Here is a 17,291-nt window from a genome sequence, read left to right on the forward strand (position 1 = left end):
AATTCTGGTAGGGGTTTGTTTTTCTCCAAAATCGTATTTCTCATCTGTTGAATGGATGAGCCCTTGCACATCAGAAGGGAGAGAGAGAGAGAGAGAGAGAGAGAGAGAGAGAGACTACTCTGCTAAAACAGGTTTCAGGGTTAAAGAGGTGAGATTTGTGTATTAGGGGTCAGGGTGGTTAGCATGTCAGCTTATAGACAGCAGTGTGCAGGTGCTGGTCACTGTCCATCCACAGGCCAAGTGTTCAACTAAGTCACCTTGGTGTAGCAAGTTAGGATACAGCACTGAAGGTGGTTCTTCAGTGCATAAATTTCAAATACATTTATGTCTTTGAAATCACCTTATATATGAGTGGGATTTTTTTAATATATGACTTTTTCTGAGTGTGATACAGGTGGAAATACGCAGGTGAGCTGCACTTGACTGCTTAAGCTGATTGCTTTTTCAACTGTAAACTGATAGTTTAATTCAGAAGCTTTTTAGAATTGATGTTATAAATATTGAATAATACTACTGAACAGACAGAGAAAACTCCATGTTATTTAGGACTCTATAAGTAATTAATAGCTTGAGTAAAAATTATCATGTGTGTATTGTATGTATGACAGTTGGTTTACTCTTACTGGTACATTTGGTATATTTGAAAATCTTAACTATGCAGAGCTTTTAAAGGCAGGTACTTGGGCCCTCTACTGATGGTTCTGTGAATAGGAAAAGCTACCCTTGTAATATTAAAATACTGGCGTAATGGGTCTTTTGAAAAAGGGAAGATAAATATAAACAGAGAATAGGACTAAAGCCTGTTATGTTTAAACAGAGCCGTCCCTCCTCACTGTTTTTAGAAGTATCTAAAAACCCCAATCCTAAACCCAAAATCATAGTTGCATTAAAAAACAAGTTATCCTGTTTTGAGATGATGTGAAATAAAATCCATTAAATCATCAAGTTGGCAAAAAGGCTTTATCCCAATGCCTTTTTTTTTGTTTTGTGTTTTAATACAACCTGTTTAAAATCTAGTGCATTCTGTATTCAGGCTGGAGCCACAACAAAGTTTAACCTAAGGGCAAGTTTCTGATAATAACACTTGTCAAATCTCTGAAGCTTTGAGAGTCAATTGAGGAGGTCTTTTACAGTCAGGCAATCAGGCAATCTGACTACAAGTGTTGTTGATATGCTTAATTCTGAGAAGCTGCTTTGAAAGTGTTGAGTCTCTGAGCACTGCTTGGCATCACTTTCTCCTTCATTTGTGAGTATGTCAGAGAACATTTTGTGATGTTTTTCCAAGTGTTTGATTATAATATGAGTTATTGAGTCTAGGGCTGTTTATTAGGAATTGATCGGTATCATCATATCTTCTTGTACAGCACTGATTTCTGTGTATTGATATTTTAGTTAGACAGTGGGGTTACTGCATCACACTTGCAGCTTTTTAAACCCTGGTAAATAAATCATGTCAGCTTTTCATTACCTAATGTGTATTTACAGTGCTTTGAAAATCTGAAGTGTCAGGCAACCATCCCATCTGAACTTTCTGAGGTGAGCCAGTACAGGAGCATTGCAGAACTGTGATGAGAAATGATGTGATACTGCATCAAAGTGACACTGAGGGGGAGGTGTTAGGAGATAAACAGTATCAGGATGGGCTTTATGCTTCTGAAGTCCCTGCTACTGTTACTCCTATTACCAATACTCCTAAAAGAAAAGAAGTATTTTTTAGCAACCCTCTTGTAAATGTGTATCTGCATTAGCACAACACTAGTGCAACGTTTACTGCTTCATCAACTTCCCTGCAGAGTTCTGGTCCTCAGAACTCAGCCGCCTCACAGCTTCCTGCATCCTGCCGAGACCTTGTTTTTCCTTTGAAAAAGGGTGACCTCATCCAAACTAGGTTTGGGAGCGGTTCCTGGTGCATGCTGTCCCCCCAAACTCTGGCAAGGTAATTCTTGGCCTGATCCACAAACAGATTGATGAAAGTTGGACAAATAGCCAGATGAGAGAGCCTTGACCAGAGGCTTGACACTCTGCCAGGCTGCGTACTTTTGCTACTATAAAGTGTAGCTGTGGAGTCACTGAGCTTATTCTTTGGTGTTTTCCATATTCCTGTTGTTCTTTTCTATGATGTCATGGACTGATTGTTGCAACCCAAATTTGGCAGCCCTTGTCAGAGCTGTCTCATAGTAGAGCAGGTGTAAAAGTGCATGACCAGAAAATTCAGTAGCAGAGAAATCCTTTAAAAAACGTCATTAACTTCTAAATAGCAGAGTCCCCTGTACTCACTGATAAGTGAATGCAGCATGTATGTCAAGATAAGAGCACATGAACACTAGTGAGATAGGAAGAAAGTGGAAATGTGTATGATAATTAGGGCTGCATGACTCAGTACATTGAAGGCACTTGGACACCACTACATTCCAGAGCTGGGGAGATCCCAGGGCAAAGGTTTTTCTTACCTTTTTCTTGGTAAAGAAACTAGTGAAAGTGAACTTTGAAAAGTCTTTGTGCATTATTGCTGAATGTATCCATAACAGCAGAACTTAAAATTTTGAGTTCACTGCTCTTTAGCTCTTTTCCTTTTTCACTTCTTCTTCTTTTCTTTCTTGTTTTTCCCTTAATTGTATTTCCTTAGATCTAACTGGCTAAAACCATGCTGTGGGAGACGAGCAGCTGTGTGGCAGGTATTTTTGCTCAGTGCAAGTCTCAACAGTTTCCTGGTAGCCTGTGTAGTATTGGTGGTGATTCTTCTGACTCTGGAACTCCTAATAGATATAAAGCTTCTCCAGTGTGAGTAGGAGGAATTTTTTTTTTAATTTTGATTTTTTTGTTGTTGTTGTTTTTGTTTTGTTGGGTTTTTTTTGGTTTTTTTTCCTAAGTTTTGATGAAAAAAGGCTTACCTTGCTGTGGGGGGAGGATGTTGGGGATGTTTTTTTCCTACCATTTAAATGATTACTAGGCTAGGTAAGAAATGTGTTCTTGTGGAACCCTGGTATAGTGAAGTCAGTCTCTTCCTTATTATTCTGACCAAATCCAGGTCAAATAACAAATTCAGTACAGGACAAATTTTCAAAGGATGCAAGCAAAATGTTCGTGCAGAGATTCACACATGTTGTCATTAGTGCTTGAAAAGCTCTGTCCTCTACAGACATATTACTTATGCACAGAAGAAAAATCTGTGTATCATTAATCTCTGATACCCGTCACACATGGATATACAAAAGCAATGAACATATAAAAATAAATAGGGTATTTGGTGTTACCTCTTATTAATTTACTTCTGCTCAAGTGGATAGGAAGTGAAATTATAGCCTTCTAGCTTGTAATGCACTGAAATGATACAGACTTTCATTCTACTTTGCTAACACACTATGAGTGAAATAATGGCTTAAATGGAGTTTTGCTTTATCTGAATTCACTCTACACAGGTTCCACAATGGAAATTTTAATGCTGCTGTTTTGCTTCCTAATTCTTTTTTTTTCCCCTCTACTCTTCTTTTCCTCCATTCCACCCCTTTTTTTCTTTTTTTCTTTTTTCTTTTATGATACCATGTTGACTTGACCACAAACACCACCTACACTTTCCCCTGTGCTAAATGTTGAGGAGCAGCCTCTAGTACCTCCATGCAATCTCAGATGTGTTGAAATGGCAGGTGGGGTTCAGACAACTGCATAAATGCAAGAATACATACCACGAAAGAGTCATGGTCTAGTGTCTTCTGTGGCAACTTTAAACTGAACAAAGAAAATTTTTATTCTCTTGAAGTCCTTTTACTGTTGTAATTTGTCAATTGATTGTAGTGGAGTAAAGATTTGGGTATTGCAATTGTATTAAGATGACTTTAAGGGACTTCACTGATAATTGCAGCCATTTCATAAAGTCTGTAAGATGAATAAATGACTGTGTCATTCCACACTGTTGCTCACCATGTCCACCCATCTGTCCATACTGCACACACTGTTCTGAGCATGGCCCCTCCGTTACAGCTGTTATTTTCTCTGGTCTCTGGTCACTCACCATTTTTGGATGAGGAAGTCCAGGATTTGGATGGGTCTGCCACTTTCAAAAAAGTCAGGAATGCTAATTGTTGGTGTAAGTCCTGAAGAACTGAACAAGGAAGAAGCTTTCAACAATATTTGTTGAAGTGTCACATCTTTCTGTTTATGTAGAGAATTTTCACTTCCTGTAGAGACAGAGTTTACAGACTGTTGATTTCTCTGAGTTTTAACAGTTTTGGTTACTCTCCTCTGGAAGCACCCACTTTCTCACCATTTATTTTCTGAAGAACTTTCTAAAGAAAGCTTAACTTTAGGCATCATTGCTCCTCTGCATGTCTGGTGCGTATAACACTGTTGAAAGCTCTGCAGCTTACACCTTGTACATGACCTGTAGGTGTTTGGTTGAGCCGAGTGACTTCACTGTTCAGAAGTGGCTCCTGCCTGGGTGGATTTTCTCGGGACCCATTCCACTTGTGTTACCACTTTACAGTTTAGCTAATGAATCATAATAAAGCCATGAGGCTTTTTCCCTTTGCCAAGTTTGGATACCTTCCATCTTGTTTTAAATCAGATATAGGCTGGCTGGGTGATGCTGATAGAATTTTTCCAGCTGTGCCTTACGAGGGATGTGTGTCACATTAAGGTTTTGAAAACCCATTAGCCCATAACTATGTTTCTCAAAAATGTAATTATGGTTTTAAAGAGTTCTTTATTCTTTATAAAACCAAGCAGTGCATTAACATACTTTACAGCACATCACTTCAAATTCTGTCCATAATGACAACTGCTAATCCAGACTGTAATTACTTAGGAAACCTCTCTTTATTAAAAGAAAACCAAAGCAACCAACCAAAAAAAAAAATGCAGCAAAAGCAACCTGGTGTTTTCTTTGGCTGTAAAATTCTTAGAGCATATTTTTTCTCTCCTACTTTCAGTGTAATCTTTGGTTGCATGATGCACTTCTCCTATGCACAAAGCTTTTGGTTTCAGAGGTGGACACCAGATTTGCAAACTAGGACGCACACATGAAAAGGTTGGAGACCTTTTAGGGTATTTGGGGGAAAGAAACTCAGGAAATCATGTTAGTACTGCCCTCCTTCTGCAGTCAGCTTCCTGAGCAGTGTGGAGCTGAGAAGCTCCGCTCCTGAGCTGCCAGACCTGTGCCCTGGCTGAGGCCGTGCAGAGCTGTGCAAAGGGAACACTGCCTGTGCTGCAGCCGTGCCTCAGTAACGCGGGGTTCAGGGCTTGCCCAAACCAAGAGCATCACATACACATGCTTGCAGTGTATATCTGCCAGGAAATCAGAGGGAACAACATCCACTGAAGGCAAGGGTTTCTACTACGAGCTTCTGTAATGGTCACTCAGCGTTTGTCAGGATGAATTTTCGTCCCAAATTCGTGATTGCTGTATCTTTTTGAGTCGCTAGGGGGCAGATGGAGCCCTTTATGTCAGTCGATCCCTGTTGGAAAAACTGTATCCAAAGGGTTTCTGGTTCTTCAGGCTGCCCAATATAGTGCCTTAGGATAACTTTATTGTATTTTATTTTGCGGATTTGTTTCACTTTTAAGTAGTTCCTCTGCTGCAGCACAGCAAATGCTCTCTCATCAAGCCCCAAAAGAGCTTCAGCAGTGAGAGTTCCAGTGGCAGCACATACTCAGTTTTATTTGTATCCTGATTTCTTCCTACATCCCTCTCCTCTCCTTCTCATATTAATCGATTCTGATTTAAAAATAAAATTGTTCATTTAGTGTGTGCCCTGTATGTTGTTGGGACGTAGTTAATTCTGCCACAGCCTTGCACCTCTATGCACACAGCCACTGCTTGCCTTACACTGTCATTCTCTGTCACTGCAAGACTGCACAGACTGCTCTGGTCTGTCTGCTGTGGAGATGGTAGACTCATAAGTACTCTGAATAAGGAGAGAATGTTTTCTCTTCATTCCCTTAATCCAAACTTGGGAGCATGTGGAAGTAGGAATTGCTAGCAGCTGAGTTAGTGGGCCATGTCAACTTCGCATTTTTCTGTCAGCGTGAAATGTATTTTGAAGCCCATTTTGAGCACTAGCTTTTAAGTACCTGTTCCAGTTTAAGTACTGATCATCTGAGCTGAATTGTGAGAGACTGCATGAGAAATAATGTGGGGATTGTAGAGCATTCTGTTTCCTTACTGAATCCTAACTCTGGAATTTTAGGTACACAGGAGTCAATCATACATCTCGTACTAAAGCAGTGCATGGGGCGAGAACATGAAGCACTGGCAGAGCATCAAAGACCTGAGCTGTGTGTCTGCCATTGCTTACCAGCAGGAGTGTCTGTAAAAGCTCCAGTGAAGAGCTGCTTACATGGTGAATTAGGGTGAGCAGCTGGCAGGGCTGGAGTTCCATGTCCCATTGCATCCCATCTTCTTTCTGGTACTTCCATTGCAAAATTTAAGAAAGCAAGCTTTACCCTGTGTAAGTTGTGGCAGTACTAATTATACTAAACCTAAGTTGCACTCTGCTATTATAATGACTCTTTGTTGTATTATATTAATTGCAGTTTCAAGTGCTTCCCAGTTTGCAGGAGTAATTCACTGGATCAGCCTAGTCATCCTCTCTGTTTTCTTTTCAGAGGTATGTATAACCAAAGTCTTTCACCACATACAGAACTGCAAAGTATTTTTATGTTGTCACTGGAATTAGCAAGAGTTTTACAGTAGTTTGACTGTAAATAATGTAGTACAATGTATTTTAAGGAAAAAAACAAGAAAAAAATGTACTGTTGCTGCTTCTACTTAGCAAACTAAAAAATGTTTTTTAGATTAGCACTGTTTGTCAGTTACTTAGAATTGGTAAGGAAACATGGAAGAGGAGATATTGCCTTACAAATTATAATTGGAAAGCTGCAGAAAGAAATAATAATCTCTGAATCACTACAGGCACTGGACAGAATAGTTTGATCCATTTGTTATCAGTGTCATTGGGTATAAGGTACAGGATTAAGATGAAGATATGTTTTTCAGGAATAAAGATCCACAGGAGTTTTTACAAAAAGATCTGTTTTGAGAATGGAATTATCTCCTCTCATGGTTTATTAAGGTAGTTTATATATTCCGGGTTGCTGCAGATAGACCTAGTTAGAGAATGAAACAAATGGTGAATTTCTTTGCCAAAATGTGTATGAATGTATGCATTGGAAAAGGCTCTAATCATGATATAACAAATGACCAAACTGGAATAATCTGCTTTTCTGAGCTTTCAGCTTTGTTCCAGAAAATCATTGGAATTGAGACATTGAGTCTGCTGCTGAAATATTCAAAAGTACTTGGCTATTTTTCAGGTTGTAATATGTGACTTGTCACAAAAACAAGTTTTATGTTTGTTAAGTCAGAGTACAGCTTGGACTTAAATATTTAAAAATATTTTTTTCTGGTTCCATAGGAGAAAATATAATCCACAGAGATTTGTTAAAGTCTTCATTCTGTAGTAAATTTAGATGGTTACAAGGTGAAGGTTACAAAAAAACAATAATCAAAGAGCTGTGATATCTGCAAATGATTTATTGGATCACTTGTGTTGAATTCATACTCATCACATTGGTAATTTCTGTGGTGCTCCTGATGAAATACATTTACAGATATCATTTTGTATTTCTACACAGGGTTTTTCAGCTGGTGTTGTAGGTGGGTGCTTTCTGAAAGGATTGTTTGATGGCAGGCAGGAATCTCAGGCTGCTCTGCATCCCAGCCCTCTGGTGCTGCAGGTGTGCAAATAGGTCCTATTACTGTCTCCATCCTTTGACAGTGATGGTGGGCTGTAGGTTACATGTAAGCTGACTGAAAATAATCTCTAGACAATTAAAAAAATTTTGCAGAGTCTTTCCTTTGTGAATTGCATACCTAATTCCCAAAGACTTGGGTTTGCTAGATGGTGTCCATTCCCTTTAAAGAAATACTTTCCTCTCTCCTCGGTGGGGATTAGCACCCTGGAGCTCCCTGTAATCCTGAGATTCCCAACAGGATCAGCTTGTAGCATGGCTGCACAACCCTGCTCACTTGATCCCCTTTGTTTTCTGGAGCTGGTTACACCAAAAGCCTTTCCTGTGCTCCTCAATTCCTTTCTGCTGGACTGCAGTCTCCAGTTCTGTTTTCATTCACTTGCACCACCAGCACTCTGCTCACACCTGCCACAGTGCCTTGCTCCTATGTCTCTCCCTGAGTGCACAGGTGTTGTCAGGCTGTTTGTGGCACTGCAGACACATCCTCGAGGCAGGGACTCATCTGGCTCAAGGAAGGGAATTAGTTATTTCAGTTCTATTGGGACAGGGTACCCTCCAAAGTGGATGAACTGGTTCAGAAGTATTTTGCAGGAAAAGAGTAACAGAAGTGTTTTACAGAGCCAAAACAGGTTCCCTGCCTGACTCACCATCCTCATTTGGGATCTGTGTTGGCTTTTCTCCTCTCTTTATTAGGTATTTGGAACTACTTTGTCTTCTTGCTGTTCTCATTTATTATAAACTTACCACGCACTTCATTATCTACTTCTGTTTTCCGAAGTATCTTCCTTCAGCTATTTGATTATGGTTTGAATTTTGATCAAAGAAAAATGAGGCCACAAGACAGCCATTGTGAGGTGCACAAACCAGGGTAGATTTTTGGATATAAGTTCGTTTGGCAGCTCAGAGACAAAGGTGGCTCCACAGAGCAACTGGATGTGATTCAGAGGCCACCAGTCTGGGACAGAGTTCAGGTGTACCTTTCCTTTTGGGTTTGCTGAGGTTGGCCTTATGCCAGGTTGAGTGCATGTCGAATTATGTCTTATGAGAGGGAAAACAGAGGGTATAATTTTCTGTCATCAAAATAATTATTTTTTTTTTCCAAGAGGTTACAAAATACTGCAAAAATTGCAAGTGGCTTTTTTTTTTTATCCGTCATAATTTTATTTACTCCTTTGGTCCCTTCAGGGGATTTTTTTCCCCTCTGATTCCCATACCATGAGTCAGCTGTCTTTGGGATCATTTGTTGAGAAGATCATGTGTTACAGTGAGATTCTGCAGTCTGTGACTTCATGCCAGGATGATATTCCAGAGATGAACAGGTTTAATTAGTTTGCCTGGATATAACAGGCAACTGCTGAGGATTGATGAGTCCTTCAGTCATTGTTTTTCAACTCCAAGCAAGGATTCAATGTTTCTGGTGTTCAAAAAAGCTTGTTTCCATAGCAAGTACCATGTTCTAAGTTTGGATGTGTGCTGTTTATTCTGTATTTTGGTTCCCATTAGTTGTAAATATGGGTACACAATTCTGCAGAAGGGTCTCAGCTTAAAGAACAAAGTTGTAAAAGACCTGTTAAAACCTAGAAAACTTTCAGCACAAAATCTGAATGTTTTGGAAGCATATGACTGATTAAAGGTGGTGGTTTCAAAGCATTGCAGGTAATTGCAGTCATGTCGTGTTGGAGTTAAACAGGCACTGGCTTTCTGCTTGGCTAAAATGAGGGGGGCTAAACATGCCAGCAGCTGGCAAATGCCACCAGAACAGCTGCCAACAAAGTTGAGTAGCTGCTCTCAGAGCATCTTTCTGCTCTCCCTAGGTTTGTACTATAGCTACAAGCCTTAAAAGCACTCTGTTCATTTTATACTCTGTCACTGTCTGTGGCTTTCCAGCATTAAAATATCCTTTTTCAGGTGAAGTACACATCAGCTCTGTTTGCATTTTTCCAAGTACTTGAACAGGATTTACTAGTGGTGATGATTGTGTATGTTTGTCTCTGTTTAAGTACATCACTGTGATTTGTCTGTGCACCAAATGTTACCTAGATGTTAAGACAGAAGAGAAGAGAGAGACACTGGGGGGAAATCCCAGTATCAATAGCAAGGCAAGGCCGGGGTTACACCCTCTCAAGAGGGCGAATTCAGCCTTGGTATTAGTTGGCTGAGAAAAGGAGGATGGGGAATGTCACAGTGTTTTGGTAAGTGGATTGAAGTCTGCTTTTAATAGTCTTATCACACTGCCACAAATCCATAGTTCTGTGGCTGTTGTTCAGCCCTGCTTTTCCACTAAGACTGATGAGACTGCGTGCGAGAATGGCGTTCCTTGATGTTAGTTGGTTACATTGCTCTGTGTGTGCTTCAGTCAGCCCAGCACTCGCAGGCCTTCTGCTGAAGGGAAGCACTTGAGTGTTTCCCTGGGAGGAGCCAAGTCTTATGTGCTCAAAGTCAGGCAAGCACCAAACTGTGCCTTTTTTCTGGCATCTGTGTCCAAGAAATGAGCTCTCAAAGTGAGTTGAGTAAGTGTGGGATCCCAGCTGATAAACAATCTGTTTCGTTAGCTATGGCTCACAGGAGGAAAGAACTCCAAGGCTTTTTCCTCATCCTATATGTCTAAAGGAAGTATTGATAGTAACCTGCCACTTTTCTGCTTATTAATAGCAACCCTTGAAAGGAGTGAAACCTCCAAAGGGAGACTCTGCTGTTAAAGTTCTGTTAAAAAGAAAAAACAATCCCAAATGACAGAACTAAGTAAATAATGCCTTTCCCTCAACGAATTTATAATTTATGTTAAAAACTCAGGTATGTTACTTTTGTTATGTTATTTGTGAGCCTCAAAGAGCTGCATGGAAAGACAATAATCTATTAATCTTCTGTAAGCTGTGGTTTCTCTTTTGTGTGTTTACTTTTATTCCATGTACACACAACTTTTCTCAGGGTGCATAAATGCACTTCACTGCTGGTTATGTATGTTTTGTTTTTTAAATGGATTCGTTAGTGGGATCTAGGAACAAAAATACAGATTTTAAATATTAATATCATTTATAAAGGTAAATTTAGGCTTCCTTCTTTGCCAGCATGTATAAAATAAATACTAATATACTGGGAAATTTCTTTACTAACCAATTTTCTGGCCTCACAAAAAAGTAGTTACCATGGAAAATGGTCCTGTAAAGTTCTAGGAATCTAGGTGGACATCTGCCTGAAATGCCAGTCTGCCCATTTCATTTCCAATAGTATACCTGACTTACAGTGTGCTTTATCAGTGCTTCATCTGTGCTTTCATCTCTTGATTGTGGCAGTGCAGTGCCTCTTACACCATGTGTTTCAGAGATAAATGTTAATGTTTGTGTGACCATGCCCAGAGGGAACTTGTGACGAAGGGCTGCTTAAGCCCAGTTCCCTGGCTGGTCTGCATATATGGTAGGTCTCTGGTGAGCCATTCCCATGCCTGAAAAGCCCTGTCAAATCTATACAGAATTGTCAGTTGAAAACTCATTGGTTTTCCCCATATTCTAAGAATTAAGATTGTGAGAATATTGGGAGAACATAAGAAGAAATAGAACTGCAGAGTTTGTGCAGAGGTGCATTTGAATATGTGATGTCCTGGTAGTATTAGTGAGAGAGAGCACAGCGTGTTCATGTCTGTTCATGGCTCCAAGCTTTGGCAGGGAATGATTTCTGTGGGACCACATGCTGATGGAGCCCCAGCAGTTCCAGAGTACAGGACATGGGGGTGGGTTGTACTGCATAATGGTGACGTGGGGTCTGTAGTTTATCATGTCATTTCAGAGCCTTGGTTGAAGAGAAGCTGTGTGAGGAGGATGCCTCTGTGCCCTGGGAACAGAAGGATGTGTTGGTTTAAACATGACAGCACGTTCCCCTGGGCTCTTGGTGGCCTGAGGACAGCATGTGCTAGGACAGCTAATGCAGTAGCTCAGGACAGGCACACCAGATGGCAAAAGAGGATTCTTCTAAGGACTGAATGAGCTAAGGCCTCTGTGGAGTGACCCAGATGAGAGGAGTTATAAATTACAGATTGGGTACAAGGTGTTCGGGGAAAGCTTTCAATAAATACTTGGTCTTATGAGATATATCCAAAAGGCAAAAGCTTAATCTACAGAGTTTCTGGAACCTCTGTAACAGATAGATTAGTTCTGTGGCAATGGAAGGAAGGAGGGGCTTTTGTAAGGACATCCTCTCCAGCCTCCTGTCTATCTCCTGCCCAATCCCTACCCCATCTTGAAATGCAGAGTTCCTCTCCTTTGCCTCATGCTGCTGGGCCAGCTTCCCCTCCTGTGCTGCCTCCTGGTGACTTCTTCACACTATGGAGGGATTTGACGCAGTGACTCATTGAGTAGTAAATTGTATATTAAATGTGCAAGCAGAAAAGTACTTAAAATTACCTAATGGACCGTGCAGTCAGCTGACAAATGCAGATTGTGGGAATTCACACAGCTGGCTCAGCAAAGGACTTGGCCAAGTTTCCCTACAAAATTAGGGAGAGAACCTGCAGCATCACACAGCTCATCTTAAACTTCACTGCAGATAGTTAATGTCGTGCAAACAATTGTGTGTCACCAGGAGACATTGTCAATTTTGAAATTGGATTTCTGTCTGAAAAACGGTTTAAAATTTTATCTGGGTTTACTTTAGCTTAAAGAAGTTAACAGAACTCTTCAGTCATTTGCCTTTTATTAGTGCACCGGACAGACTTTTATGTAATAAATCAGCTTTTAGCAGAAAAAAATGTATTTCTGATACAGCTGAAAAATATATGTGTTAAGGACTTTTTAATTAAAAGATTTCCAGTCAAAAAATATTAAAGCTTTCTTTTTCAAGTACAAAAAACCGTGCTGGCAGTGGCCTTTAACAGGAAAGTACTCACACTAATACTTAATGTTTTTTTTCAAATCTGTGTTCAGAAATGCAGAATGCCTGTGGTGTAATGCAAAACTATGTGTGTGCATTTACTACAGTGCTGAGAAATGCCTGCATATCAGTAAGGAACATCAGTACTACTCCCCTTTTTCATGTAGATTCTTGTATTTATAAATGGTAGATTTATGACTAACATTTTTGTCTGTGATGAATGTTTTGCAGTTGCAATTCTCTTTTAATTCATATGCATCTTTTAGTTTGGTCCTTGAACAATGCATAGGAAGTTTCCTGGATTATTAATTTCTTTCTCTGTGTTTTTTCAGATTCTGCTACAGCTCCTCATTTTTAAAGTTCTGTACAGAGACAATATACAATCAGGTGTAATATATATATATTTGTTTGAAACATGTTTTTGATTGCTTTGGAAAAAATATGAAAATGTTATATGTAAGAAATACCAATGCTTTCATTGCAGTCGAAGTATTTATTATACTGAGCAATCAAGGAGGTGCCCAGTACAGTCCAAATTTCTTTGCTACAGCCTCCTCTGGGTGAGAGCTGTGTGGCAGCAGCAGTGGATGTTCTCTGGTGCCATGGACACACAGAGGCAGAGTGGAGACAGCCAGAGCTCATCTGGAGCTGTGCTGGCCTGGGGTACCTCAGTGTCCCGGCTGGGACTCATTCGGGTCACCAAGGGAAGTGCCTTACCTGGCTCTTGTCACTTCAGTGGTGATGGGGTTTTTTTAAGAGTGACGATGCTGGTGCACAGCTTGAAGAGCTTTCATACACAGCAAATGTTTTCTAAGCTTACCCCCAGTTCTGCCCAGCTGGTTCTGAAGGATGCAGCTCTGGGATGGGGAGCTGGATTATCCCATGCTTACCACTCACCTTCCTGCAGTGTCTGCTCTAGCTGAGAGCCAAGGTGCTGATCATCTGAGCATGTTTTACTGGGTACCAACACCAATCCTGCATTAAATGTCTGCCAAGTAGACTTCCAGTCACTGCTGACTTGTGCTGATTCACAGCAGCAGAGTGGGAATGAAAACATTTGTGTTAGCTTCCAGCCCTTGGAACTGCTCACACCCCCATTAACATGACAGTAGCACAGTCTGATTTAAACACTGCAGTGAGGAATTAAAAAGACAAAGTAAAATCCTTTTTTACATTCCCTTAACAGTCCCATGTTAAATCATATTTAGGGTTGTGAGGTGGTGTTTCAGTTTTCTTTGTGCAGATATGCCTTATTTCAGTGAAAATACCTTTGTGCACACCTGTCCAAAGGAAGAAAGATTTTAACCCTCAGTTTCTGTAAAGGTGTTAAGTGCTCAGCCATCCTGTAGTTAGTTGCTCATTGACCTGGCACTTCATAAATCCTGCCTAAGCATAGCAAAGAGTGAGCTGTGCTGTCAGCAGGGTGGCTGTAGGAAAGGTGGTACCCCAAGCTTTATAGAAGGCTTTACTTTTCCTTGTGTTTCCCTGTGGCTGCCCGCTGTGGGCCCTGTGTGAGGGACCCCAGATAACTAATAGAGCTGAACTTACAGGCACACAAGTAACTAGTATGTAAGCATTTTGTGCAGCTCCTCAGTGAGGAGTGAAGGAGATGCTGGCAGAGGAGCTGGGATGCTTTTGCCTGGCAGAATTCAGCTCAGTAGCTGAGCTGAGGCTGCAGGAGTACCTGCATGGTATCTGTACATGGTTACAGCACATGTACTTACACCTTGTGCCTACATCACATTGGGCTGGCCAGTTTGGGGTCATTAGGGACTTGAGCACCTGCTCTTGTGTATCTCTCCCTCCACACAGTAAATAAACCTTGGGCATATAGGTTAATATGGAAAGAGCCTTACTCCCCTGCTGCCTTTGTAAAGTGCTTTGGAAGTACAATGTTTTTAGGAGTACAGACATTGGCAGATCCTGCTGTGTAGAGTATCATCATTTTTTGTAGAGGAAAGAGGATGCTGCGTTTTGTCTTCTGGCTCATGCCTTGCTTTCTCAGCCAGACTTGGCCTGTGCCTTTGCATACACCATTTCTGAGTAGGTGTTGGCTGGTTCACTTTCTTGCTCCTTAGTGATGTGGGGTTGGGCTCTGGAAGCACCATCTGCCCCACAGCAATGTCTCCCTTGGCAAAGCAGGGTTAAGTGCTGTTACCCAGGTTTGGAGTGCCAAGAGAACAGAGCAGTCATCCCAGGCCAAGTGAGGCAGTTGGGCTCATGGGGTTTGGCAAAACCACGCATAGGAACGCTACTGAAAAATTCAGTGTTGTTCTGCAATTAGGTACTGCCTGTATGTTTAGCATAAATTCAGAGTTACTTGGGATTTAATATTTGTATTTGTAATGAAGAGGAGATACATGTATTCATCGGAGTCACCTTTTTCTGTGCAATTCCGTGCATGGTTACCCCTCAGCGTTGCCTGCTGAGCGCTAAGTCATTATGCTGCTCTTTAATTGAGAAAGTAGCATTTTGGTGGTCTTTGCAAGGCTCCTAGCTGCAGGTAGACTCCTCATGTCTGTCAAAATCTGACCTTGTTGTCGCTGTTGGCAGGAAACATCCCTACCAGTTAGGCTTTTATGTGAGTTCAATTTCAATCACAAGTTGACTGATGGATTTTTTTCTTCTATTGTGTTTTCTGAAAGCCAGGTTAAAAATTAGGAAAGGTGCTATTGGATTTTTTTAATGGGAATTCACCATTGGTTCATTCTGTGTTCTTTCTTTATTCCTCTTGTTTTAGCTGTTGAGGCTACTTATAGCTGTTTTGCTTCGTAGAGAAGGATCACAGAGATATTTTTCTCCCTTATCCTATGACTTTCTGGGCTCTTATGATAAGGCAATTGCCTTAGACTCCAGTTAAGAGCATTTGCTCTTCAGACTGATGAAATGTCAGTACCTTTAGGCATCAGGACAGGACAGTGCCTCTTCTCTTAGAAAACAAGTAAGTGCTGGCATATCAAAGGTGGCCAGAAAAGAGCATTTTCCCCCATTCTGACTGAGGGGTCCCCACAGTGATTCTTATGTAGGCTTGGTTCAGGGGGGTGGGGAGGGTTGGTAATCTAAATCACGCAAATCTGGAAACAAAATTTTAGGAAGATGGAAAGACTGATGAGCATTTGAACTTGGAACTTGTTTGTGGAGGTTTTACTAAGTCAGTATAGTGGTTGGAAAGCAATATCTTCTTTTTCAATATAGAAATTTAGCTATTTGTAGAACCTGATTATTATTTAGAAGAAATGTATAATGCTTAAATAAGACAAAAAGTTATGCCCTAAATAGGTAAGGGGCTAAATGTTTATCTAAGACTGCAATAACATTCATAATCTATTTTCCCCCTAATCTATTCTACTAGACTGTTTTGAGGATTGTGGTCCTTGGCATATGGGATTACATTGAAAACAAAATAGAGGTAAGCTCTCTCTCGGTACTGTTTTCCAGGCAGCCCCAGCAAGACCATGAAGAACTGCTTTGGATGGCTTTGTTATTAACCTGATGCAATACAGTATCTTTTAAGGCAGATAAATACACACATTCTTCTCCTTATGTGCATTATCCATAGCTGTGTGATGCAGTCCCTTTTTCTGTGAGAGACTAAAAAGAGTGCTATATTTGAAAATATTTTATGAAGGGAGGGATTTTGCCCTTCTTGCTCTATGTGTGTCTTTCATTGTTAGAGCTATGCTGGTCTAACTGATGATACTGCTACCCTGAGATGTAAAAATTGTCACTTGAGTTCTGTATCCCATTGCCATAATTGGGGAATTGCCATAATAAGTTGAATTTAGTTGAGTTAGTTGAAAAATTGCATGTAGTTTCCTGATAGAAAATACTAGTTTGGCAAACCCTGTATTTTTATTGTTAAATTGTTTTGAAAAACACTGTCATTATTACCTCAAATTGAAAATTAGGTAGAACATGAATACTCTTGTAGAGACAGATAAGGAAATCCGTGTGTTGTGAGTAATACATAATCCCAATCTGAGCAGAAATCTGGAGATTGGGAAAATTAAAAGCTCTTTCTTGATACTGCCTCATAAACCACTACTGTGCAGGAAGAACCAGAAGATAATCCAAGTGTTCTTGGAGTTTAGGCAATCTAGAGTCTTGCACATTTTTGTAATAAAGTTGTAAAGATTTTAACTTATTTTGCTAAAAAAAAGTGAAATGAAACTTTAATTGTTGATTCAGGGTTTCTTATTAAGGCTAAATGCAGCAGTTTCTGATAATTCTTTTTGGTAATTTGGAGTAGTGATATTTTTTACTGCCTATTGAGTGGCTGCAGTAAGAAGTATTTCTTTTCAATACAGTGAATTGTTATGCACAGTTCTGAATACGTACTTCTTACAAAAATCTGTGCCCTGCCTTTTTATGCAAACCATTAATCAACGGGTTTTGGCAGCAGAGGAGGGTCTCAGTAGGAGTGAGAACATGGTACTCTCTTCTACCCTGCTCGGCCAGTGTGGGACAGACACAACACTACTGGCAGTTTGCTCTGAAACATATTTACTAGCTCATTTCTGTCTAATGCTTTGCACAATTGCTTTTTCTGATCGAATCCCAATACAGCCAGTATCAAATAAATCATTCTGAATGGTCCCAGTTGTCAAGACCCTTGCAAAGCTCTCTGCCCCATAAAAGTGAGAGCAGGCAGTCCTTCTGTCTAGGTGCACAGCCATTCCCCA

At 40.4% G+C, this 17,291-nt stretch overlaps 1 protein-coding gene across 6 annotated transcripts in view; it reads left to right on the forward strand.

The window, feature by feature from the left end:
- Positions 1–17,291, forward strand: part of TMEM266 (transmembrane protein 266) — an 84,192-nt gene that overhangs the window by 38,029 nt on the left and 28,872 nt on the right. For 4 of the 6 annotated variants that reach the window (XM_069025723.1, XM_069025724.1, XM_069025722.1 and 1 more), the window contains 3 exons: positions 2,627–2,781; positions 6,529–6,602; positions 15,962–16,018. In XM_069025723.1, the coding sequence (XP_068881824.1) occupies positions 2,627–2,781; positions 6,529–6,602; positions 15,962–16,018 (286 nt within the window). The remainder of the gene's footprint in view (positions 1–2,626; positions 2,782–6,528; positions 6,603–15,961; positions 16,019–17,291) is intronic. The other 2 variants (XM_069025726.1, XM_069025727.1) reach the window with 1 other exon arrangement.

Source organism: Aphelocoma coerulescens, chromosome 10 (assembly GCF_041296385.1).
Source record: "Aphelocoma coerulescens isolate FSJ_1873_10779 chromosome 10, UR_Acoe_1.0, whole genome shotgun sequence".
Taxonomy (NCBI): domain Eukaryota; kingdom Metazoa; phylum Chordata; class Aves; order Passeriformes; family Corvidae; genus Aphelocoma; species Aphelocoma coerulescens.